Source organism: Choloepus didactylus, chromosome 15 (genome assembly GCF_015220235.1).
Source record: "Choloepus didactylus isolate mChoDid1 chromosome 15, mChoDid1.pri, whole genome shotgun sequence".
Classification (NCBI taxonomy): Eukaryota; Metazoa; Chordata; class Mammalia; order Pilosa; family Megalonychidae; genus Choloepus; species Choloepus didactylus.
In genome coordinates this window covers 89,202,750-89,230,105 of record NC_051321.1, presented here as the reverse complement: position 1 = coordinate 89,230,105, position 27,356 = coordinate 89,202,750, and the positions used below count along the sequence as shown (strand labels likewise).

Below are 27,356 nucleotides of genomic sequence, written 5' to 3'. Positions count from 1 at the left end.
GGAGGAGCATAGGAACATAGTTTATGTGTCCTATTGAAGTTAAGTTGGTATCAAAGAAACACAAGATTGTTATGGATTTAAGAGGTTAAATTTAAGCCCCATAGTAAACACAAAGAAGTTATCAGAGAATATGACCATACAGACGAAAAGTAGAGTATGAGTTATGAGAAGTGGGGGAAGGGGCAATGGGAAGTTAAGAAATGAGTGTAGGGTTGCTGTTTCAGGTGAAGGGAAATTTCTAGTAATGGAAGGTGGCAAGGTGATAGCATTACAACATTCTAAATGTGACTAATCCCACTAATGGAATGCTAGGAAGGGGATGGAATGGGAAGATTTAGGCTGTATATATGTTTCCACAATTGGAAAAAAAAAAAAAAAAAGACAGTCTAAATAGATGACAATTGAATGCCAAGGATGATCCCGGATGGGATCTGAAGATGGAGGAGAGGAGGCTCAAAGGGACACAGTTGAGAAATAAGAAACACAAAAAAAAGGAAATACAGAGTGTAAGCTTTGTATCAATGTTGAATTTCTTGAACTTCTTAGCTGCGCTTAATGGGTTTACATAAAAGAATGCTCTTGTTCATGGGAACTGTATAAGTTAATTATCGTGTTTGTTCAAGGATATGTGCAGCTTGCTCTCGTATGTTCAGAAGACAGAGCAACAGATGATGGATGATAGGAAGGGAGGGAGGGAAAGAAAGAAGTGGTGGTGTGACAGGATGTTAAAGTTGGTAGATGGGGTATCGGGGGAGGTGGGTCAGGGTATGCTGGAGTTCTGTGTACAGGGTTTGTATTGTTTTTGCAACTGTTCCTATAACTTTGAATTTATTTCAAAATAAAATTAAAAAAAAAAACTAGCTAATACCAAGAACTTGAGAACACACACTAGTAACAAGAAACAGGATATATCATGCCCTCTTTTAATATGTGGTTTTACCACTTCTTACCACCACTACTGCAAAAACCATGGTTTAAATCATCAACATCTCCTGGCAAGATTACTGCAATAACCTTTTTGTTGACACCTCTGCCCAACTATGATCTAGTTTGAAGAGAGCCATCTGTAAAGATTGCTCCTTGCAGTGTCATTTTTAAGAGCACAGCTTTGGAAATAAGCCAGCATCCTTCATCTGGCAAGTGATAAAATCTCTAAAACACAAGTTAGAGGGCATCACACTTCTGCTCAAAACCCTCTGATGGTCTTTCAGCTCACTCAAAGCAAAAGCTAAAATCCTACAACAATCTAAGGGCTCCATATGACTCCATATGACTGACCATTAGTTCTTCTCTAACTTCATGTGCTACTCCTCTACTTCATGCTCACTCTGCTCTACATAAATCGGCCTCCCCCCTCATCCTCAAAAAACCACTAGGCAAACTCCTGCCTCAGGGCCTTTGTACCTCTGTTTCTTCTGTCCCATATATCCCCATAACTCACTCTGTTACCACTTCCAAGTATGTGCTCATTCTTCAGCGCCCATCTTTAGTGCCCATGTTTTCAGTGACACCCACTCTCAGCCTATATCCACTGTGCGAAACTCCAACCCCTTGCCTGTCACTCTCCAGAAAACTATACTGCTTTGTTTTATCTTGCACAACACTATGACATTTTATTAAGCCATGTATTTTCCTTAATCTAATGTTGGTATCTCCCTTTTAGAATATGAGGTCCAAGAAAGCAGTTTTTACCTTTATTCACAACTGATCTTCTAGGACATAGAAGAGTATCAAGTACATGGTATATGCTGCATAAATATTTGCTGTATGGATGATTAAATGCTGGTAAGAAAGAAAATGGTAAAACACCAAATCAGGAAATTTAACAACTTTTATCGTAACTGCAAGTAAATTTACTCTTTGACCCTAAAATTCTTCTTGTGGAAACTTATGCTATTAGGTATACCTACACACTTAATGGTGTCTGTAATGTTTAGACTTTACAGTATTATTTGTATTTTTATTACAAAGCATTGGAAATTACTCGGTATCCTTCAACACGCAAAGTATGAAACAAACCATGCTACATCCACATAATGGAATACAGTGAAATTGTAAAACTGAATGAGAAAGTGCCTCTTTACTAATAAAAAAAATTTCCAGAACAGAGAGAAATAAAAATATTATTCATATTTGCTTGTCTGCACAAAGAAACAATGGAAGGATATATAAGAAGCTAAAAAAGGGGGCGAGGGAAGAATAGAAGAAATGAATGAGCTTTCTGGATTATACATTTTTATATTACTATTATTGTTAAACAATGTGAACATATTATTTATTAAAACCTAAAAAATGAAAATTTAAAATATATAAAACAATAAGGATAATGGGTACACACAGGTGGATGGCAGCCATACGGTCCACTCCAACAGTACTTTAAGTATGCCAGAAAAAGGCAACCCTACCCTCAACTTGGAAAATCGGACTTTTAATAGGGTCACCATACTGGATGTGCTTCCTCCAATTACACAAATTTTGTTAATATAAAGCTTAGTAACTGAAAAAAGAAAAAAGGAATAAAAAAGTTATAAGCAGAGGAAGACTACGTGAAGATGGCAGAGTAGGAAGCTCCAGGAACCAGACCCTCTACCCCAACAACAACTGAACCGACGGGAACTATCAGAACTACTTGAAAACCCTGGAGTCTAGTGGAACCCTGGGCAGCATGCAGGGAGGGGCAGGAGGAAGAGGCTGGTACATTGTGACAAACTGGTGAGTTTCACCCTCCCTGCAGTTCCCCTCCTGCCAGCCTGGGGAACTGGAGCTCAGGTTCCTGGTGCTGCTTGCTGGTGCCAAGGTGAGTCATAAAGACTTAGTCCTCCAAACTCCTAGGCTGTGTGGTCTGATCCCAGGTGTCTACCCTTGAGTAGCTACTTTAGATTGCTGGGGGCCATCTCTGAGAGCAGTCATTGTTCCAACACTCCTTGGGCAAAGGCAGCAGAGGAATCTTAGTTTTAAGTAACCTCCTCAAAACTAAGGAAAAGAGTTAAAGGGCTGCATTAACTGGGCAAGTGCTGAATCAAGAAAACCCAGCTTCATAAGCCATAGAAGCCCCTGGCACCCTTGCCGGCCCCTTTCCCACCCCCTCCACAACACAGGGTGACGCCAGCTTGTGCTCCCAATGTGGGCCCCTGGCCCTGTTCCAGACAGAGCAAGTGGCCCCTTTGTGCATACTGGGGTGCATGTACAGCAGGCCATTCTATTGGGTAAATTCTGAGAGACTGAGTTGGGATGGTGTCTTGGGCTCACCATCCCAGAGTTTGTCCTGAGGGCAAAGCAGCTTGCAGAGAGCAGGGACAGTGTGAGGAACAAATAAGATGAAGCAGCTTGGAGCAAAGACCTACCCACATTGTCACTCAAGAGCATGCCCAGGAGAGGAAGGAGGTCTGTTTCAATGGAAGCAGAGAGGGCATTCACTGGAACTCAAGTAAACTGTAAATGGGAACTCCTGAAGTCTCTGGCAAGCATGAGCCCAGCCCAGGAAAAGCACAAGCTGAGCCCAGACTCTGTAACTGCACTCAAACTCAGCTAAAACAGAGATGACCCTGCACTTCCTATTTACCTCGGGCTCATCTTCTTGATTGGAGGGCTAAACTGAAGGAAACCACCAGCCAAAGCAGAACCAATTTATAAAGACAGTGAAAGATGTGCTTTGCCTTTGTTTGCTTGTTTTGATTAGCTCCTGACATTCAAGAAAATCTGTCATATCACCAACTAGACACATACTCAGGGAACAGACAGATTGAAGACTAAATCCCAGAGTTAACACTTTAAAATATAAAAATGTACAGTGGAGTGCCATTTGTTGAAGAGACTATGCTTTCCTCATTGAGTGGGCTTGGCACCTTTGTTGAAAATCAACTGGCCATAGATGTGTGGATTTGTCTCTGGATTCTTAATTCTACTCCACTAGTCTATATGTCTGTCCTGCTGGTATTTTTTTTTTTTTTTTTGAATCTTCATTTTGTTGGGATGTGTTCACGTGCCACGCAGTCATGCGGGACGGGTCGTGCATTCGATTGTTCGCAGTGCCGTTGCGTGGTTGTGCATTCGTCGCCTGGGTCGGTCCCTGGCACCTTCATTGGCGCACACGGGAATGGCAGGAATGGTGATTGGAGTGAAGGGGAGCGGTTGGAGTGAAAAAGAACACTGGGTAAAAAAAAAAAAAAAAAAAAAAAAAAAAAAAAAAAAAAAAAAAAAAAATGTACAGTGGGCAACAAAAGATTATTAAACAAAGAAACAGGAAATGATGGCCTACCCACAGTGCGCTTGTTTGAATATATTATATCCCCCAGAAAAAGCCATATTCTTTAATGCCATCCTGTGGCGGCAGATGTATTAGTGTTGATTAGGTTGAAACCTTCTGATTGAGTGTTACCATGAAGATGTGACCCACCCAACTGTGAGTGACACCTTTGATTAGGGTGTGACCTCTTGATTAAATGTTTCCATGGAAATGTGGCCCCGCCCATTCAGGGCGGGTCTTGATTAGTTCACTGGGGTCCTATAAAAGAAGCGCATAAACAGAGGGACCTCAGAGCAACTGAGTGACATTTTGAAGAGGAGCTGAAACTAAGAGATGACAAAACACCCCAAGAGCAACATTTTGGAAAATGCCATTTTGAAATGCAACCTGAGAGCAAGGAGACACCAGCCACATGCCTTCCCAGCTAACAGAGGTTTTCCGGATGCCAGTGGCCTTTCTCCAGTGGAGGAACCCAATTGTTGATGTCTTACCTTGGACACTTTATGGCCTTAAGACTGTAACTGTGTAACCAAATAAACCCCGTTTATAAAAGCCAATCCATTTCTGGTATTCTGCATAATGGCAGCATTAGCAAACCGGAACACAAGGCAACAAGATAAAAATCTAAAAACCAACAATAAAGACAACCAGACTGGGCTTACCAGTCAGAGATGTCAAAAAACTGATCCTCAATATGCTCAACGAGATAAGGAAAGTACGGACAAATAGCTAAAGGATATGAGGAAAATAATTAATGAACAATATGGGAATCTCAACAAACACAGAGGTGAAAAACACAATAACTGAACTGAAAAATTCCCTAGATGGTTTCAATAGCAGATTGGAGCTGGCAGAAGAATCTATGATCTCAGGACAAAACAACCGAAATAATTCGGGTTGAGGAGCCGAAAGAAAAAAGAACAAAAAATAATGAAGAGAGCCTAAGAGACATGTGTGACACCACCAAGCACACCAATACACATGTTACAGGAATCCCAGAGGGAGAGGAAAGAGAGAAAGGGGCAGAAGGGCTATTCAAAGAAATAATGGCAGAAGACTTCCCAAATTTAACAAAATGCATTAATATGCACATTCAAGAAGCCCAACAAACTTCAAACAAGATAAACTCAAAGAGAACGATGCCCAGACACATATTAATCAAATTGTCCAATGCCAAGGACGAGTAGAGAGTTCTAAAAGCTGCAAAAGAAAAACAAGTTATATACAGGAAGTCCCAATAACATTAAGTCCTGATTTCTCATCAGAAACCAAGGAGGCAAAGAGGCAGTAGTAGAAAATATTTAAACTGCTAAAAGAAAACAACTGCCAACCAAGAATTTTATATCCAGCAAGATTTTCTTTCAAAAATGAGGAACAGATTAAGACATTCCCAGGTAAACAAAACCTATTGAGTTCATGACCTCTAGACCTGCCCTATAAGCAATGCTAAAGAGAGTTCTTCAGACTTAAAGGAAAGGACACTAGACAGTGGTATGAAGTAGCATAAAGAAATAAAGACCTCCAGTAAATACAGCAATATGGGTAATTAATGCCAGTATTACCATATTGTATTTTTTATTATGTAACTCCACTTCTTCTTACAGTGCTAAAATGCAAATGCATAAAAAGTAATGATAAACTGATGGTTTTGGACATACAATGTATGAAGATATAATTTGTAAGAAGCATTAAAAAAAGGTGGGGCTATACAGGGGCAGAGGAACAGTGTGTATGTATGCTACTGAAGCTAATTTGGTATCAAATAAAATATGGTTATAATAGATGTAGGAAGTTCAATTTTAACCCTATGGTAACTACAAAGAAAAGACATGAAAAATATATTTGGAAAGAAATGAGAAGGGTCTCAAAACGGTACAAAACATAAAACCAAATAAGTATGGAAGTAGGCATTAACACAATAATTGATGGTCAAAAAAGGTCTTAGACTTACAAAGACAAAATAGCAAAATGGCAGAAGAAAGTACTGCATTATCACTAGTTACCTTAAATGGAAACAGATTAAACTTTCCAGAAAGAAAGGCAGAGATTGGCAGTATAAAGAAGTAAGACCCAACTCTATGCTGTTTATAAGAAACTCACCTTAAATTCAAAGTCTTAAATAGGCTGACTTAGTAGCAACCAAACGAAAGCTGGGATAGCAATACAAATATCAGATAAAACAGATTTTAAGTCAAAAACTGTTATGACAGACAAAGAGGGTCACCATATACCGATAAATAGGTCAATTCAACAAGAAGACAACAAATATAAAATACATATGCACCTAACAGCAGAGCTCCAAAATATATGAAGCACATACTGACAGATTTGAAGAAAGAAATTGATGGTTCTACATTAACAGTTGGAAACTTCACTACACAATCTTTCAATAATGGATAGAGCATTTATAAACAGATAAACTTCAATGCTACTCTAAACCAGCTACACCTAACAAGTACATATAGAACATGCACCCAACAGCAGCAGAATACACATTCTTCATGAGTGCACATGGATTATTCTCTAAAATAGACCAAACGTTAGGTCATAAAACATGTCTCAATAAATTCAAAAATACTCAAATACAATGTCTCTTCTCAGACCACAATGGAATGAAGCTAGAAATCAGTAACAGAAAGAAATGGAAAATTCACAGTATGTGGAAGTTAACATACCTTTAAACAACCTATGGGTCAAAGCAGAAATCATAAGGGAAATTAGGAAATATCTTGCGGAGGATGGAGATGAAAACACAACATACCAAAACTTACAAGATGCAGCAAAAGCAGTGTTGAGATGGAAATGAACAGCTCTAAATGCTTACAGTAAAGAAGATTTCAAATCAGAGAACTAACCTCACAACTGGAGGATCTAGAAAAAGAAGAACAAAGTAAACACAAAGGGAGCAGAAGGAAGGAAATAACAAAGATTGGAGCAGAGTTAAATGAAGTACAGAATAAAAAAGCAATAGAATCGACAAAACCAAAAGTTGCTTCTTTAAAAAGATCAATAAAATCGACAAACCTTTAGCTGAACTGACAAAGAAAAAAAAGTCAGGACACAAATAACTAAACTCAGAAATGAAAAGAAGGCCATTACTACTGACCCAAGAGAAATAAAAAGGACAATAGGAGGATACTATGAACAAAATCATGCAGACAAAATGGATAATCCAGATGAAATGAGTGAATTCCTAGAAACACACAAACTACCTACACTGACTCAAGAAGTAGAGCTCAACAAACCAATAACTAGTAAAGAGACTGAAACAGTAATCAAAATCCTCCCAACAAAGAAAAGCCTAGGACAAGAGAGCTTCACAGGGAAATTTTCCCAAACATTCCAAGAAGAATTAATACCAATCTTGCACAAACTTTTCCACAAAATTGAAAAGAAGGAACACTCCCTAACTCAATTCTATGAGGCCAGCATCACCCTCATACCAAAGCCAGATAAAGATATCACAGGAAAAGAAAACTACAGACAAATATCCCTTAATAATACAGATGCAAAAATCCTCAACAAAATACTAGCAAGCCTAATCCAATGGTATAACAAAATAATTATACACAACGGTGAAGTGGGATTCATCCCTGGTATGCAAGGGTGGTTCTACAAAAGGAAATCAATAAACAGTCATCTTAATTGGTGCAGAAAAGTCAACTGACAAAATCCAGCACCCCTTCTTGATAAAAAACACCTAGAAAACTAGGAATAGAGGGCAACTTCCTCAACACAATAAAGGGGATATATGAAAAACCCACAGATAACATCATACTCAGTGGTGAAAACCAAAAGCTTTCCCTCTAAGATCAGGAACAAGACAAGGATGCCCATTGTCACCACTGTTAATTCAACATTGTACTGGAAATTCTAGATAAGAAAAAGATATAAAAGGCATACAAATTAGAAAGGAAGAAGTAAAACTTAACAATATTTGCAGATGACATGATCCTATAAATGGAAGTCTTGAAAAATCTACAACAAAGCTACCAGAGCTAATAAAAGAATTCAGCAAAGTGGCGGGGTACAAGGTCAACATGCAAAATCAGTACTATTTCTACACTTTAGAAATGAGCAATCTGAGGAGGAAATCAAGGAAAAAATCCATTTATAATAGCAACTAAAAGAATCAAATATCCGGAATAAATCTAACCAACGATGTAAAGGATTTGTACGCAGAAAACTACAAAACATTGCTAAAAGAAATTTTGAAAGACTTAAATAAATGGAAGAATATTCAGTGTTCATGGATTGAAAGATTAAATAATGCTAAAATGTCAATTCTACCCAAAGTGATTTACAAATTCAACACAATCTGAATCAAAATCCCATCAGCATTCTTTGCAGAAATGAAAAGACAATCATCAAATATGCATGGAAGGGTAAAGGGCCTTGAACAGACAAAGTCATCTTTATAAAAAAGAACAAAGTTGGAAGGCTCACAATTCTCAATTTTAAACTTATTACAAAGCTACAGTGGTCAGAACAGCATGGTAAAACAAACAAACAAACAAAAAAAAACAGCATGGTACTGGCACAAAGACAGACTTATGGACCAAAGGAATCAAACTGATAGTTCAGAAATAAACCCTCACATCTATGGCCAACTGACTTTTTTTTAAATTCAGTTTTATTGAGATATAGTCACATATCATACAATCATCCATGGTGCACAATTAACTGTTCACAGTACCATCATATAGTGTGTATTCATCATTCCAATCTATTTTTTGACCATCTTCCTTAAACCAGAAAAAGTAAAAATAAGAATAAAAAATAAAAGTAAAAAAGAACACCCAAATCATCACCCCCATCCCACCCTATTTTTCATTTAGTTTTTGTCCCCATTTTTCTACTTATCCATCCATACATGGATAAAGGGAGTGACACCCTTGTAAGTTACTATGCTATACAATTGTCTTCAAGAGGCAAGGCTACTCAGTTGCAGTTTGATTGTTTCGGGTATTTACTTCTGGCTATTTCAATGCATTAAAACCTAAAAAGGGTTATCTATATAGTAAGCAAGAATGCCCACCAGAGTGACCTCTCGAATCCATTTGGAATCTCTCAGCCACCAAAACTTCATTTCATTTCATTTTCCATCCCTCTTTTGGTCAAGATGATGTTCTCAATCCCACGATGTTGGGTCCAGAATCATCCTTGGGAGTCATATCTTGCATTGCCAGGGAGATTTGCACCTCCGGGAGTCATATTCCATGTAGGGGGGAGGGCAGTGAGTTCACCTGCCAAGTTGGCTTAGCTAAAGAGAGACTGGCCAATTGACTTTTGACAGTGCATGCCAAGTACACTCAACTGGGAAAAGATACTCTCTTCAACAGACAGTGCTGGGAAAACTGGATATCCGTATGCCAAAGAATGAATGAAGATGGATCAATGACCTAAATATAAGAACCAAAACTATAAACTTCTGGAAGGAAACAGGGAAACAGTTCAGGACCTTGTGTTAAGCAATGGCTTCTTAGAATTTATACCAAAAGCATGAGCAACAAAAGGAAGAAAAGATAAATGGGACCTCATCCAAATTAAAAACTTGTGAATCAAAGGACTTCAACATGAAAGTAAAAAGACACCTACAGAGAACCTAAGATGGCGGCTAGGTGAGACAGGACAAAAAAACATCTCCATGAAAAATACTAGATAAAAACCAGAAGGTGACCCAGAGTACCGGTTTCAGTGATGTGCCAGTTGGATGAGGACTCCTTGTACCATAGGGGCTGTATACTTGGTGAAACCAGGAGTCTGCGTTCTGAAACGAAGCCCTGTCAAGCAAAGCAGATGCCAGGAGGCCGGAAACAACAGAAAATCTCAATGCATATGATAAAACCGGACAATATGGAGAACCCAAGTCCAAACACCCATATCAAAATATCAGAAGACCCACAGTACTTGGCTCAATTAATCAAAGAACTACAATCGAGGAATGAAAACGTGGCAAAGGAGTTAAAGGACATGAAAAAGACCATGGCCCAAGATATAAGCGACATAAAGAAGACCTTAGAAGAGCATAAAGAAGACATTGCAAGAGTAAATAAAAAAATAGAAGATCTTATGGAAATAAAAGAAACTGTTGGCCAAATTAAAAAGATTCTGGATATTCATAATACAAGATTAGAGGAAGGTGAACAAAGACTCAAAGTCCTAGAAGTCCACAGAACAGAAAATGATAAAAACAAAAGAAAGAATGGAGAAAAAAATTGAAAAAATCGAAATGGATCTCAGGGATATGATAGATAAAATACAACATCCAAACTTAAGACTCATTGGTGTCTGTCCTAGTTTGCTAATGCTGCAGAACGCAAAACACCAGAGATGGATTGGCTTTTATAAAACGGGGATTTATTTCGCTACACAGTTACAGTCTTAAGGCCACAAAGCGTCCAAGGCAACACATCAGCAATCGGGTACCCTCACCGGAGGATGGCCAATGGCCTCCGGAAAACCTCTGTTAGCTAGGAAGGCAGCTGGCATCTGCTCCAAAGCTCCGGCCTCAAAACGGCTTTCTCCCAGGACGTTCCTCTCCAGCAAGCTTGCTTCTCTTCAAAACATCACTCCCAGCTGCACTCTCTTTCCTCTTTGAGTCAGCTCATTTATATAGCTCCACCGATCAAGGCCCACCCCGAATGGGTGGGGCCAAGCCTCCATGGGAACATCTCATCAAAATTATTTCCCACAGCTGGGTGGGGCACACTCCAAGCAAATCTAACCAACACCAAAACTTCTGCCCCACACAAGACCACAAAGATAATGGCATTTGGGGGACACAATACACTCAAACCGGCACATTCCACCCCCTGGAACCCAAAATGGCATTATCTTTCCAAATACAAAATACATTCATTTATCACAAAAACTTAAATCATTTCAGTAACAAAAGTTAAGTACAAAATCCCATAGGCCTTTTCTATCAAGCTCCTCACAATTCTTCCAGAGTCTTCCCCTTATCCATATAAAAAGCCATTCCAACATGTTTGGTATTTGCAAACTCAGCAGCAAAAGCACCCCACTCTCGGTACCAAAATCTGTCCTAGTTTGCTAATGCTGCAGAACGCAAAACACCAGAGATGGATTGGCTTTTATAAAACGGGGATTTATTTCGCTACACAGTTACAGTCTTAAGGCCACAAAGCGTCCAAGGCAACACATCAGCAATCGGGTACCCTCACCGGAGGATGGCCAATGGCCTCCGGAAAACCTCTGTTAGCTAGGAAGGCAGCTGGCATCTGCTCCAAAGCTCCGGCCTCAAAACGGCTTTCTCCCAGGACGTTCCTCTCCAGCAAGCTTGCTTCTCTTCAAAACATCACTCCCAGCTGCACTCTCTTTCCTCTTTGAGTCAGCTCATTTATATAGCTCCACCGATCAAGGCCCACCCCGAATGGGTGGGGCCAAGCCTCCATGGGAACATCTCATCAAAATTATTTCCCACAGCTGGGTGGGGCACACTCCAAGCAAATCTAACCAACACCAAAACTTCTGCCCCACACAAGACCACAAAGATAATGGCATTTGGGGGACACAATACACTGAAACCGGCACAGTGTCCCAGAACGGGAAGAGAAGGGTAATGGTCTAGAAAGCATATGCAAAGAAATTGTTGGGGAAAAATTCCCCAACTTTCTACACAATATAAATACACAAAGCATAAATGCCGAGCAAACTCCAAATAGAATACATCCGAATAAATCCACTCCGAGACATATTCTGATCAGACTCTCAAATATTGAAGAGAAGGAGCAAGTTCTGAAAGCAGCAAGAGAAAAGCAATTCACCACATACAAAGGAAACAACATAAGACGAAGTTGTGACTACTCAGCGGCCACCATGAAGGTGAGAAGGCAGTGGCAGGACATATTTAAAATCCTGAGAGAGAAAAATTTCCAACCAAGAATACTTTATCCAGCAAAACTCTCCTTCAAATTTGAGGGAGAGCTTGAATTTTTCACAGACAAACAAATGCTGAGAGAGTTTGCCAATAAAAGACCTGCCCTACTCCAGATACTAAAGAGAGCCCTACCGACAGAGAAACAAAGAAAAGTAGAGAGAGATACAGAGAATTTTAACAGACATATATAGAACCTTACATCCCAAATCACCAGGACACTCATTTTTCTCTACGGATCATGGATCTTTCTCCAGAAGGGACCATAGGCTGGGACATAAAACAAGCCTCAATAAATTTAAGAAGAAAAAAGAAAATTGAATATATTCAAAGCACATACTCCAACCACAATGGAATATAAATAGAAGTCAATAATTTTTTCAATTGTAACTCTACTATTTACTTCCTACATGATATAAAATACACAAACACTAAGGACAAATCAGTGGTTTTCAACTCAATGTAAAATATGTAATTTTTGACAAGAATTATATAAAGGTAGGGGAATGGAGGAGTATAGGAACATAGTTTATGTGTCCTATAGAAGTTAAGCTGGTATCAAAGAGAAATGGGGGAAGGGGCAATGGGGAGTTAAGAAATGAGTGTAGGGTTGCTGTTTGAGGTGAAGGGAAATTTCAATGGAGGGTGGGAAGGTGATAGCATTACAACATTCTAAATGTGATTAATCCCACTAATGGAATGCTAGGAAGGGGGTGGAATGGGAAGATTTAGGCTGTATATGTTTCCATAGTTGAGAAAAATAAATAAATAAATAAATAATAAAAACAGTCTAAACAGACAACAATTGAATGCCAAGGATGACCCTGGATAGGATCAGACGATGGAGGACAGGAGGCTCAAAGGGACATAGTTGAGACATAAGGAAAAGGAAATATAGAATGTAACCTTTGTTTCATTGTTGAATCTCTTGTACTTCTTAGCTGTGCTTAATGGGATTGCATAAAAGAATGTTCTTGTTCATGGGAACTGTATATGAGAATTACAGTGTTTGTTCAAGGATGTGTACAGCTAGCTCCTGTATGTTCAGAAGACAGAGCAATAGATGATGGATGATAGATAGGGAGGGAGAGAGGGAGGGAAAGAAATAGCAGTGGGACAACATGTTAAAGTTTGTGGATCGGGGGGTATCAGGGGGGTCAGGGAATGCTGGAGTTCTGTATATGGGGTTTGTATGGTTTTTGCAACTGTTCCTATAACTTTGAATTTATTCCAAAATAAAATGTTGAAAAAAAAAAAGACACCTACAGAATGGGAAAAACTATTTGGAAGCCACATATCTAATAAAAGTTTAAAACACAGAATATATAAATAAATCTTACAATACACCAAGAAAAAGACAAACAACCCAATTTAAAAATAGCACAGATGAGCAACTTACTTTGCAGAAATAGAAAAACCAATAACCAAATTTATTTGGAAGGGCAAGCACCCCGAATAGCCAAAAATATCTTAAGTGGAACAAAGCAGGAAGTCTCACACTACCTGACTTTGAAGCATATTACAAAGCTACAGTGCTCAAAACAGCATGGTACTGGCATAAGGACAGAGACACTGACCAACGAAATCGAATTGAGTGTTCAGAAATAGACTCTTGCATCTACAGAAAACTGATCTTTGATAAGGCAGTGTTCTAGTTTGCTAACGCTGCCAGAACACAAAACACCAGAAATGGATTGGCTTTTACAAAGGGGGTTTATTTGGTTACACAGTTACAGTCTTAAGGCCATGAAGTGTCCAAGGCAACACATCAGCAATCGGGCACCTTCACTGGAGGATGGCCAACGGTGTCCGGAAAACCTCTGTTATCTGGGAAGTCACATGGCTGGCATCTGCTCCAAAGTTCTGGTTTCAAAATGGCTTTCTCCCAGGTCATTCTTCTCTAGGCTGCAGTTCCTCAAAAATGTCACTCTTATTTGCACTTGGGGTATTTGTCCTCTCTTAGCTTCTCCAGAGCAAGAGTCTACTTTCAATGGCCATCTTCAAACTATCTCTCATCTGCAGCTCCTGTGCTGTCTTCAAAGTGTTCCTCTTAGCTGTAGCGCCTCTTCAAAACATCACTCACAGCTGCACTTCAAAATGTCACTCACGGCTGCATTGAGTTCCTTCTGCTTGTCAGCTCATTTATATGGCTCTGCTGATCAAGGCCCACCCTGAATGGGTGAGGCCACACCTCCATGGAAATTATCTCATCAGAGTTATCACCTACAGTCCAGTGGGGCGCATTTCCATGCAAACAACCTAATCCAAACATTCCAACTTAATCCTCACTAATATGTCTGCCCCACAAGATTGCATCAAAGAATATGGCTTTTTCTGGGGGACATAATACATTCAAACCAGCAAAGGCAGTAAAGCCAAATCAACTGGGACAGAGCAGCCTCTTCAATAAATGGTGTTTGGAGAACTGGATATCCATTTCCAAAAGAATGAAAGAGGACTCCTACCTCACACCCTATACAAAAATTAACTCTAACTGGATCAAAGACTTAAACATAAGCACTAAGACCATAAGACTCTTAGAAGAAAATGTAGGGCAATATCTTAAAGATCTTGTGATAGGAGGTGGTTTCCTAGACCTTACACCCAAAGTGTGAGCAACCAAAGAACAAATAGATAAATGGGATCTCCTCAAAATCAAACACTTTTGCACATCAAAGGACTTTGTTAGAAAAGTAAAAAGGCAGCCTACACAATGGGAGACAATATTTGGAAACCACATATCAGATAAGGGTTTAATATCCCGAATATATAAAGCAATCCTACAACTCAACAACAGAAAGACAAACAACCCAATTAAAAAATGGGCAAAAGACATGGACAGATACTTTTCTGAAAAGGAAATACAAATGGCTCAAAAACATATTAAAAAAATGCTCAACTTCACTGACTAGTAGGGAAATGCAAATCAAAACCACAATGCAAATGCAAATCAAAACCATCTCACACCTACCAGAATAGCGATTATCCAAAAAACAGAAAATGACAAGTGCTGGAGAGGATGTGGAGAAAGAGGCACATTTATTCATTGCTGGTGGGAATGTAGAATGATGCAACCGCTCTGGAAGACAGTGTGGAGGTTCCTCAGGAAGCTAAGTATAGGTGTGCCATATGACCCAGCTATTCCATTGCTAGGTATATACTCAAAGAAACGGAAAGTGAAGACACAGACATTTGTAAACCAACGTTTATTGCAGCATTATTCACGATTGCCAAGAAATGGAAGCAGCCCAAATGTCCATCAATGGATGAGTGGATAAACAAACTGTGGCATATACACATGATGGAATATTATGCAGCTATAAGACAAAACAAAGACATGGAAGATATGATAATGTGGATGAACCTTGAGGACATTATGTTGAGTGAAGTTAGCCAGAAACAAAAGGACAAATACTATATGGTCTCACTAATATGAAATAACACTACTAAGCAAACTTTGAGAGTTAAAAGCTGATAACACAGGTTACCAGGAGATAGAAAGAGGGTAGAGATCAGGCATTTGATGCTGAAGGACTACAGAAATGTTCAGCAGGAATGATTGCATAGATCCTGAAATGGATAGCATAATACTGTGTGATGGTAGCACAATATTGTAAGTACATGGAACAAAGATGTCTGTGAGTAAAGCTGAAAGAGATGGGATAGGGGAATGTATGACACCAGAAGTAAAGACAGATAATGAAGGCTGGGACTGTATAACTTGGCAAAAACTGGAGTGGCCAATGACTGTTGCTAAATGTACAAATATAAAAATGTTCTCACATGTGGGAGAACAAATATATGTCAACCATCCAGAGTGTTGAAAAAAAGGGATGGTATTTGGGAAAAAAACATAATCAAAGCCAATTGGAGTCTATGGTCAACAGTATGCTTCCATTAAATGTAAAAAAGGCAATATACCACAGTTAAATGTGTATGAGAGGGGGATATAAGGGAGGGAAATGGGATCGTTGCTAGTGGTATTGTTTTTTGTCCTTACTATTATATTGTATTGTATGACATTTTTATTTTTCTTTCTATTATCTTTTTTATTATTCACCAAAAAAACAAAAAACATTTTTTCATAATAATCAATATGTTCACGTGCTGACTGTGGTGATAAATGTACAACCATGTGATGATGCCATGAACAACTGATTATACACTATGGATGGATATATGTTACGTGAACATATTTCTATAAGATTGTAGGAAAAAATATAAATAGAGGTAAAAGTGCTGGAGAAAACATGGAGAGAGGGAAGTACCTATTTACTGTTGAAGAGGAGGCAGAATGGTGTAGCCTTCCTGGAGGTCACTGTGGTGGCTCCACACAAAGCTGAGTATGTGGGGCCATGGGATCCTGTGACCTCATTGTGGGGTGTGTATTTGGAAGACCTGGGAGCTGAGACATGGGTGGACATTTGCACACTGGTGCTCCTGGAGGCAACGTTCATGATTTGCAATGGGTGGAGGTGGCCTAAGGGTACATTGACTGAGGAACAGAATGGTGAACTGTGGTGTATGCATACAATGGAATATTGAGCAACTACAAGAAGGAGTGAGGCTGTGAGACATGTAACAAGGTGAATGAATCCTATAGACAGCATGTTGAGTGAAGTACGCCAGAAACCAAGGCAAACACTATAATGCCTCACCAATATGGACTAACTACAATGTGTAAACTCAGAATTAAATCTTAGAGTACAGCCTAACAGGGAAATGATTATTGTAGTGGTTCCCAGATTGTAAGCTCTTACAGCAGTCAAATCTATTCCTGAAATGTAATGGCTATCTCCAAACTCTGAGATGTTGATCCCTTAATGTACAACCTGATTGGTCTCTAGAACACTGGGTATCTGTGTGACACCTGAAACTCAGAGCTAGAGCTCGGCAGATATGAATATCAGTATTTATGAATACAGCAACTGTTAAAAAAAAAAAAAAAAGCTGAAACAGAGTCCAGACATCAAATAGAGATATGAATAAAGCAGATCTGGTTAAGACGAGAGAAAATCGGGCCAAAGGGTAAAGGTTGAAACTGACTGTGTTCAAACTTCAACTTCCATGTGAGACCAAGGGAAGAGATGTTTATTTGGTGTAGGATCTATATTTGCTAAACAATATAACTTCTACAGTCAGTTTGTTCAAATACTACAATTACATGAACTTTGAACAGGAAGTGAGCTACGGCAGGTCTGTATAGATTAGAATGAAAAAGCAACACATTCTAAAGTATTTGGGTGGAGAATAAAAATATATATTCGCCCCCCCCCCCCACCGAAGAGCTGGGGGAGGATGCAGAGGTGTTGGACTTCCTCACCTGGATTGTTGCTGGTGTTCTCACAAACACTGGGGACTAATGGCTTGATGTGAAGGAGAAGCTAAACCTGCTTATAATTGTGCCTAAGAGTCTCCCTTTGAGTGCCTCTTTGTTGCTCAGATGTGGCCCTCTCTCTCTCTCTCTAACTAAGCCACCTTGGTGGGTAACTTCGCTGCCCTCCCCCCTACATGGGACCTGACTCCCAGGGGTGTAAATTCCCCTGGCAACGCAGGATATGACTCCCAGGGATGAATCTGGACCCAGAATTGTGGGATTGAGAACATCTTCTTGACCAAAAGGGAGATACGAAATAAAGCTTCAGAGGCTGAGAGATTTCGGGTGAAGTCGAGAGATCACTCTGGTGGACATTCTTGCGCACTACACTGATAACACTTTTTAGGTTTTAATGTTTTGGAATAGCTAGAAGTGGATACCTGAAACTACCAAACTCCAACCCAGTAAGTAGCCTTGACTCTTGAAGACAATTGTATAATAACACAGCTTACAATGGGTGACAGTGTGATTGTGAAAACCCTGTGGATGGCACTCCCTTTATCCAGTATATGGATGGATGAGTAGAATAATGGGGACAAAATCTAAATGAAAAATAGGGTGGGATGGGGGAGGGGATCCTTTTTTTTTTTTAATTTTATTTTTTATTCTAATTCTGATTCTTTCTGGTGTAAGGAAAATGTTCAAAAATAGATTGGGGTGATGAATGCACAATTATAAGATGGTACTGTGAACAGCTGATTGTACACCATGGATGATTATATGCTATGTGAATATTTCTCAATAAAACTGAATTAAAAAAAAAAAAGCACAGACTTAAACAGACATTTCTCCAAAGATATACAAATGGCCAAAAAGCACATGAAAAGATATTCAGCACCACTAGTTATTAGGAAAATGCAAATCAAAACCATAATGAGATACCATTTCACACCCACCAGAATGGCCACTGTTTAAAAAAGCAGAAAATAACAAATACTATTTTAATATTTGTTAACAAAATGTGTTAACAAATGTGGAAAAATAGGAACACTCATTCCTCATTGGTGGGAATGTAAAACGGTGCAGCCTGCTGTGGAAGACAGTTTGGAGGTTCCTCAGAAAGTTAAGCACAGGATTACCACATGACCTGGCAGTCCCACTACTAAGTATATACCTATTTCAGTTTGCTAAGGCTGCCAGAATGCTATATACGAGAAATGGGTTGGCTTTTTCAATGGGGATTTATTAGGTTGCAAATTTACAGTTCTGAGGCTATGAAAATGTCCAAATTAACACATCAAGAGGTAGATACCTCCTCTGAGGAAAGGTGGCACATGGCAACATCTGCTGGTCCTTCTGCGTTCTGGTTTCAAAATGGCTTTCCCCAAAACTTCAGGCTTCGGTCACTCTTAGCTTTCCCTCAGCTCTCAACACTCTCCAAAATGTCTCTGCCTTTTATCCTCTCATAAAGGACTCCAGCAAGAGGATTAAGACCCACCTTGAATGTGCGGGGTCACACCTCCATGGAAACAACCTAATAAAAAGGTCCCACTCACAAATAGGTCTGCCCCCATAAGACTGGATGAAAAAAACATAGTCTTTTCTGGGATACATAACAGATCCAAACCAGCACAATACCCAAAAGAACTGAAAGCAGGGACTCAAACAGGTATCTGTACACTGATGTTCACAGTGGTATTATTCACAATAGCCAAAAGACGGAAGCAAGCCAAGTGTCCATCAACAGACGAATGGATAAATAAACGTGGTATATACATACAATGCAATATTATTCAGCCCTAAAAAGGAATTAAGTTCTGATATATGCAACAAAATGGATAAACCCTGAAGACATCATGTTGAGTGAAATAAGCCAGACACAATAGGACACATATTCTATGAAATCACTGACAGGAAATAATCAGAATAAACAAATTCACCGAGTCGGAAACTACAATACAGGTTACCAAGGGCTGCGGTGGGGGTAGGGAATGGGGAGTTAATGCTTAATGGGTACAGAGTTTCTGTTTGAGGTGATGGAAACGTTTTGTAAAGGATGGTGGTGATGGCACCCCAACACAGTGAATGTAATCAACGGCAGTGAATCATATATTTGAATGTGGTTAAAGGAGAAATTTTAAGTTGTATATATGTTACTAAAATAAAAATATTTTGTAAAATAACCATAGGACTGTACACATAGGCAGTGAACTCTAATGTAAACTATGGACTGTGGTTGATATACAAATATAATATTATTCTTTCATCAAGTATAACAAAGCTACCCCACTAATGCAAAGTGTTAATAATAGGAGTAATATGGAAACTCCATATTTTCTGCATGATTTTTCTTTCTGTAAACCTACAGTTTTTCTAATAAATTATTTTAAAAAGTTGTAACTATAGTTAGACTAAATCCTTTTTATAACTCATGGTAGAGATGCAGGCCACCTCTGGCATTGCCATGGTGAATAATGCTACCACTAACCTTTGATAATGATTGTATAACTATACAGCATTCATCTTGTGACCGTGTGATTGTAAAACCCCTGTGACTGACACCCCCATTAACCAGTGCATGGGAAGATAAGTAATAAAATAAAGACATGCATGAAAAAGAGTAATAATAGGTTGGGAATATAGGGAAAAGAAAACTATGGACAATAGTTAATAGTACTACTTTAATAATCTTCCATCAATTGTAACAAATGTAACTACTGTTAAAAAAATAGAATTACAAAAAAAGTGCCATCATCAACTGTAACATTTTCATCACCAACGCAAGTGTTGGTGGTGAGGAGGTGTATGGGAATGCTGTATTTCATGCATGATTGTTCTGTAAACTCATAACTTCACTAATAAAACAATAATTTTTTTAATTGGCAAAAGCCTTGAAAAGACATTTCTCCAAAGGGATATACAAATGGCACATGAAGGGGTGTTCAAGATCACTAGCTATCAGGGAAACGCAATTCAAAACCACAAAGAGATACCATTTCACACTTATTGGTATGACCGCTATTAAACAAATAGAAAACTACAAGTGTTGCAGAGGATGCTGAGAAATAGGAACACTTATTCACTGCTGATGCTAATGTAAAATGGTACAGCCACTGTGGAGGATGGTTTGGCAGTTCCTCAGGAAGTTAGGTATAGAGTTGTCTTATAATCCAGCAATCCCACTACTCAGTATATACCCAGAAGAACTGAAAGCAGGGACATGAACAGACATTTGCACAGTGATGTTCATAGCAGCATTATTCACAATTGCCCAAAGATGGAAACAACCCAAGTGTCCATCAACAGATGAATGGATAGACAAAATGTGATATATATATATATATATATATATACAATGTTATATCATTCAGCTGTAAAAAGAAATGAAGTCCTCACACATGAGACAACATGGATGAAACTTGAGGACATCATGCTGAGTGAAATAACTCAGACACAAAAGGATAGTCTATGATCTCACTAACATGAACTTATTATAAGTAAACTCACAGTTAAAATCTAGAATACAGGCTACCAGAACATAGAATGAGGGTAGAGAATGGGGAACTGATGCTTAATGTGTGCAGAATTGTTAACTAGGTTAAATTTAAATGCTTTGAAATGGGTAGAGTTTGGGTAGCACATTTTGGTGAGTGCAATTCATCAGCACTGAATTATGATTGTGATTGTGGCTGAAAGGGGAAGTTTAAAGTCGTGTATGTCACCAGAAGGAAAACTAGAGGATAAAACACGGGACACAGTGGTGGACGATCACTGTGATTAATATTGTACTACAAATATAAAAATGTTCTTTCATGAACCAGAACAAATGTACATCACTATTACAAGGAGTTAATAATAGAGGCACTTCCCATTATTATATGGGAAAATGCACCTACTGCATATAGACTATGCATACCATAGTTAACAGTAAGATTTTAATATTCTTTCATCAGCAGTAACAAATGTATCATACCAACACTAAGGGTCAATAATAGGGTGGGATAAGGGATATGGGAGTTTGGGGTGGGGTGGGGTTGGAGTAAGGAAAATATTCTAAAATCGACTGTGATGATGACTGCACAACTATGTGATGATACTGTGAACCACTGACTGTACATGTTGGATGAATCATATGGTGTATGAATATAGCTCAATAAAACTGCTTTAAAAATAATAACAACAATAACAACAACAGGCTGGTTTCACTTGAGAACAGAGAAGTAATGCCTTCACTAAAATTTTAGCAAATCTGACTTAGGAAACTCACAAATATATGATGGACAAAGGCAACAATAATTTAGAATGGAAAAATCCCATAAACAATGGTTTAATCTTATACATTAATAATTTAAGGCAGTGGTTCCTCACTGCCCAGAGGACCTGTGGCAATGTCAGGAACCATTCTCAGTTGTCAAAACTGGATAGATGCCACAGCCTCTAGTGGGTAGATACCAGGGATGCTGCTAAACATCCTACAATACACAGAACAGTCCCCACAACAACTGATTATCTGGCCCAAAATGTCAATAATGCTAAGGTTGAGAAATTCTGGATTGAAGAAATGGAAACAGGCTTTTCCAAAGAACTCAGAAAAACAGGACTTAAAGTAATTCAATGCACATTCACTATTTAAAGGAAGCAAATTTATTAAACTGGGGCAGAACTAAAGATGTTCTAATAAATACAAGGTATGAGAAAAACTGTAAAAGTAAAGATAAATCTGAAAAATATCAGTGGGGGAAGAAAACAGCTTCAACAACTACCTTTGAAGATATTTTAAAGTGATACATGATTAACTAGAGTGGAATTTGAAAAGGGAAAAAATAAACAGGTTAAAGGAACAAAATAAAAATGTAGAAAAGCAAATATATGCATATATAGCTTTATAATTCACTGGGGAAACAATAATAACTACATGTGGTGTACTGGTTTGAAGCCGTTATGTACCCCAGAAAAGGCCATGTTCTTTTAATCCATTCTCATGGGTACAGACCTATTGTGGGTCGGACCTTTTGACTGTGTTGTTTCAATTGAGATGTGACCCACCTCATTCAAGAAGGGTCTTAATCCTTTACTGGAGTCCTTTATGAGGATAAAAGACAAAAAAAAAAAAAGCTGAGAATTCAGAGAGAGACACCCAGAGAGAGCTGAGAGAGAAACACCCAGAGAAGCTTACAGGAAAGCTCGTGGAGGAGCCGAGAGAGCCACTGAAGCCAGGGGCTGAAGGCAACAAAACCTGGGAACAAAGGACCAGCAGACACCGGCTACATGCCTTGCTATCTGACAAGGAACCCTGGATGCCAGGGGCCTTTCTTCAGAGAAGGTATCCTCTTGCTGATGCCTTAATTTGGACATTTTCATGACCTTAGAATTGTAACTTGTAACCGAATAAATCCCCATTGTTAAAAGCCAGTCCATTTCTGGTATATTGCATTTCAGCAGCTTTAGCAAACCAAACATAGAACAAATGGCATTCCATGCACACCACACACAAAAATAAAGAGGCCACATAGATAAACAATCTAAAACTGAAAAGCAACACTTTACTATTAGACAAAAATAGAGCAAAATATCAACATGATCTTGTTAAAGAAAATGTTTTCTAAAAACATAAAAGAAATCCACTGAATACATCACAATTTAACTTTTTATTATTACCAAAGAAACTCCCTTGTTAAAAGATACAAGGCAAAGATATTCACAACATAAATAAGAGAAAAAGGATTACTATTCAAATTATATAGAGCATTCTTACAAGATCATAAAAATAGAAGAAGAAAATGGGCAATCCACACAAGAGCTCTTAGACATCATGCACAGCTGCTCAATAATTCACTGTGAAATAACAGATCAGCTGTGCTGGGGACTTCGTAATGGGACACAGAACAGCCATGTCACAGGAGCATGGACTTTACCATGCAGGCAGCTGGAAGCCAACGAAGTACCATCCACATGGGAAAAAACGTTATCTGATTAATATTTTAGAGAAATTATTGAAAACAGGCTTAAGCTGCGAGAAAAAAGAGGTATATAGACTGGTCCTCAGAACAGAAAATGAACCTGTGTTCATCCCTGTGTAGAAGGGATGAGAGAGGAAAGACAGATTTAAGAAATACTTCAAATTTAAAAGAAACAGAAATGCAAACCTGACTAGATGGAACTGGAGAACTGAGGTAGGAAGTGATTCAGGACAAATCCTGCTTTTTGTCACTTGGACGACAGGTTAAATGACATTAACATTTGACAGAGAATTAAGGAACATGAATACTGTTGTTTTGGATCTGCGGAGCTGAGAGGCCTTTTGGGCAACAGAGGACAAGAAGTGAGGTGGACATCAGGGCTCATGGTTGGAGCTTAGGACCAGCTGGAAAGACAGAGTCTGGAGTCCCAGCAAAGGCGTCCCAGCTACAACCACAGAGAGGGTGGAATTTGGAAGGACAACAGGAAGTAAAGGGGTCAGGAGAAGCACCTGGGGATAATGATGTTTAAGGGTAAGAGCATGAAGAAGGCACCACAAAATAGAAAATTAAAACAAAGGCACAGAGCCAGCAGGGTGGTGTCACAGAAACCAACAGAAGACACTCTTAGGAGAGAACAATGATTGGTGTCAGGGAGACAGTAGGCACTAGAAAACAACTACGTCATTGTGACCTTTACCAAAAAAGATAAAAGCAAGTAGAAAGAAAGAAGCAAGAATGGTCTGAAACGTGAATTAGAATTATAGAAACAAGCGCCAGAGAGTATAACTCTGAATTGTCTGTGCCAGCCCAAGAATACAGGCTTAACTGGGGGAAAAGTCATTTATAGAAATAATCTCAAGGACGTGCACTCCATTCCTTCTTCTGGATACTCTAGGTTTTAATCTCTGGATCAAACAGGAACATCAGAAAATGGTCTAAAGCAGCATGGTCCTGTACAGTAGCCACCAGCCATAGGCGACAACCTGGTACTTAAAATGCTGCTACTGCAACTTGGTACTAAATTTTAATTATTTTTAATTAAATTTAAATGCAAATCACCACATATGGCTAGTGGCTACTGTACTGGATAGCACAGGTCTAGTACCACAATGTTTTGCTTCCCTGAAAACCTATTCACTGAGTTCTCCCTTAGCTCTAGAGTCCTCTGCTTCTGTTGAAGAACTACTGCTTGAATGAGGCTACATTTCTTTCAGGGATGCTCTTAGAAGGCTGTACACTTCATCATCAATGCAGAGCCCAAGAAAGGAACTTAGACTTGAACGCAGGAAGTCTTCTTGTTTCCATTAACAATGAATATAATTTCTCCTTATGGAAAATGTAAATCATGTAATAGTTAATGTCTGCATTTTGATACAACCATGAGAGAGATAAGAGACAAATTTACAGCTCAACTTTGGTAATGCTGTAACATAATAAAACTTGTACATAGATGACATTATCCTAATTGATCAGCTATTGTTATTTCCCTGTTGTTGATTTGCATCTATTTCTGTATTTCCATTCTTATCTACTGACCCTTAAAATCCTCATACTATGGCACTGTAAAGTTGAGAATAAAAAACTCACCTGGGATCTGTTCATTTTCTTTTGGTCTTGGAAAAGCATGGAGAGGTGTGAATGTAGAGCTGGAAAGGAAGAAAGGAAGAATTAAGTCAGGAGAAATCTGGCTTGCCTTGCAGCTCTTGGTTTCACCTGGCTAAAGCACTCCACAGAAGAGGCAGTTTGAACAATGTGGACTCCTATCTATGACCAGTTAGTTCATGTTGAGCTTAGACATCCAGTTTTCATAGGGTAAGAGTGAACAAACACAACCCACTGATTTATTAACAATACGTCTACCTCTAACTGAGGCACAAACAAAAAAACTTAAAGCAGAATCAATCTATAGATTACAGATGCTTATAAATGACATTTTCATTAAAACTGAAATGAAGGAAATTCTCAGATTGCATCATTTATTTGCTTTACTAATACAATACTCAGAAGTTTGTTGAAGTTCAACAATTCAAGGAAGTATTAAAAAAGAATGAGTGCTTTAACAAGAAATTTAAAAAAAAATTGTTCTAACTTGATAGCAATTTCATAATCTTTTGATAAGAAATCTGTTTAACTGTGCAAAAGAAACATCTTGGGGATCAAAAATCCAAGAAACTCTTGGCTTGATGACTAACCAACGGGTAACCCAGAATAATTCATTGACCCTGCCAGGCTCCACACTGTTCATCTTTCAAATGAAGCAGAAATAGCTAAACCTCCTATACCCTTCCCACACTACCATTCTGTGATTCTAGATCAGAATAAAAAAAGGAATAAAAAATCTCTAGGTGTCAAATACAGTGGATATACAGCACATGCGAGCTCAGATCTGGAAAACCTGAGTGGAGAACAGAACTGTAGGATGTATGGGGAGGGTTAAGTAGAATTTCCTCAGCTGTAGTGATTCCTTCCTCCCAACAGACATCCACAAAAAAGTGATATTTCCTGTGCAGCCTGACCCCCACTCACCAATCTTGCCCAGCACACTTCTCTGCTGAAACCTTGTCCTGACCTTCCACTTCACAAAGCTGTGATGGCTTCAGATGTGACATCTGAAATCTTATCTGGGGCAGAGGAATAAAAAATTGCTTCTGGCCTTGCAAATCTAGAATCTGCTCCTTTGGGGACCTCTTCCACTTCTCTGATGCTCTGGCGAGAAGTCTGAGGTCACGGGCGTGTTTTCTTCCAGACAGGATTCTGCTTCCTGCAGTTTATTCCCTCTTATCTCCCTAGAAGTGCTTTGTTCCAAAGGAGATGGGACTGGGCCTAGAGAACAAAATCATTTAGTTGGACCCTTCGAACAGAGCCCCCAGTGTGACTGACTGGAAAGCTGCTGTCTTCTAGAATCCCAGGATAGACCTTTTTATAGGATCAAACCAGGACCACTGTACACATAAGCTGGGAAGTTTAGGACGAGCCCATACCACCGATTGTGGAGTTTAAACCCAGGGCACCTAAGAGTAGCCAAGTAGGCAGCTGTGCCACTTAGGGGCTTGGAAGGGCCCAACGCAGACACTAGCACAGCATGCCGTTAGCAGCAACGTTAAGAGTGAGCCACAGCAGATCTGGATTTCAATCCAGCTCCCTTTCCTGCTGGCTGTGACCTTGGTAAAATCGTTTACCTCCCACCTGTTTTCTTATCTGCTAAAATGGGCCTGTTTTCCCGACCTCAAAAATGGCTGTGATAATTCTACCAGACACCAAATGAATAGAACAGCTGCCTAAACACTAACTAGAGCAGAGAAACCGGCAGTAAGAAGAGCGCAACTGGGACCAACTCGGGTCCGCCCCCTCACTCCCCCCCCCCCCCGGCCAGGGCCGCGCCCCCTCAGCGGACTAGGCCGCGTCTAGCGCGGAGCCTCGGGTCCCGGAGCCCGCGGCCGCGCTCTGCCCAGGCGGCCCCGGCCTTTCCCCGAGCCCCCGACGGCCCGGAACGCCCCCGACCCGCCCGGTCAGCGCGAAGTCCCTAGACCCGAGCCCCTCAGTCCTCGAACCCCCGAAGTCCCCACGCTCACGTCGGACGCTTTTCAGCAGCGAGGCCTGGACAGACCGCGAGCCTGCTCAAGGAGGCCACCGAGCGGAGACAAACCCGCCGCAGCGCCACTCACGCAGGGGTAGTCGGGAGCGCCCGTGGAGCCAATCCCGTCGGCCTCCGCGGAGGGGGCGCGCGCCGGGGCGGTGGGCGGGGCCCAGGGAGCGCGAGGCTCAGCACGTGCCGGACAGCACAAGAGGCGCGCCACTGGATGCGAAGGTGTGCAGGGGCGGGGGGCCCCAACCGCGGGGGACGCACGCCGGGGGCAGTAGGCGGGGCCGAGGGCGAGCGTCGGAGCGGTGGGCGTAGCCTAGGGCGCCGAGGCTCAGCACATGGCAGGTGGT

General features: G+C 39.9%; 1 protein-coding gene across 18 annotated transcripts in view; it reads right to left on the bottom strand.

Annotated features, from left to right (window-relative positions):
- LOC119510434 (putative zinc finger protein 487) overlaps nucleotides 1-27,356 on the bottom strand; it is a 153,815-nt gene that overhangs the window by 79,685 nt on the left and 46,774 nt on the right. For 5 of the 18 annotated variants that reach the window (XR_005211928.1, XR_005211933.1, XR_005211930.1 and 2 more), the window contains 2 exons: nucleotides 25,011-25,069; nucleotides 1,725-1,782 (listed from right to left, as the gene is read on the bottom strand). The exons of 2 other annotated variants lie outside the window; for them this stretch is intronic. Coding sequence is in view for 9 of the 16 variants with exons in the window: in XM_037804739.1 (XP_037660667.1) it covers nucleotides 1,693-1,782; nucleotides 25,011-25,069; nucleotides 25,950-26,032 (232 nt within the window). In the remaining 7 variants the exon portion in view is untranslated. Of the gene's footprint in view, nucleotides 1-1,692; nucleotides 1,783-25,010; nucleotides 25,070-25,949; nucleotides 26,247-26,995; nucleotides 27,297-27,356 lie in introns of those variants that run through there. 11 more of the 18 variants (XM_037804748.1, XM_037804749.1, XM_037804738.1 and 8 more) reach the window with 6 other exon arrangements.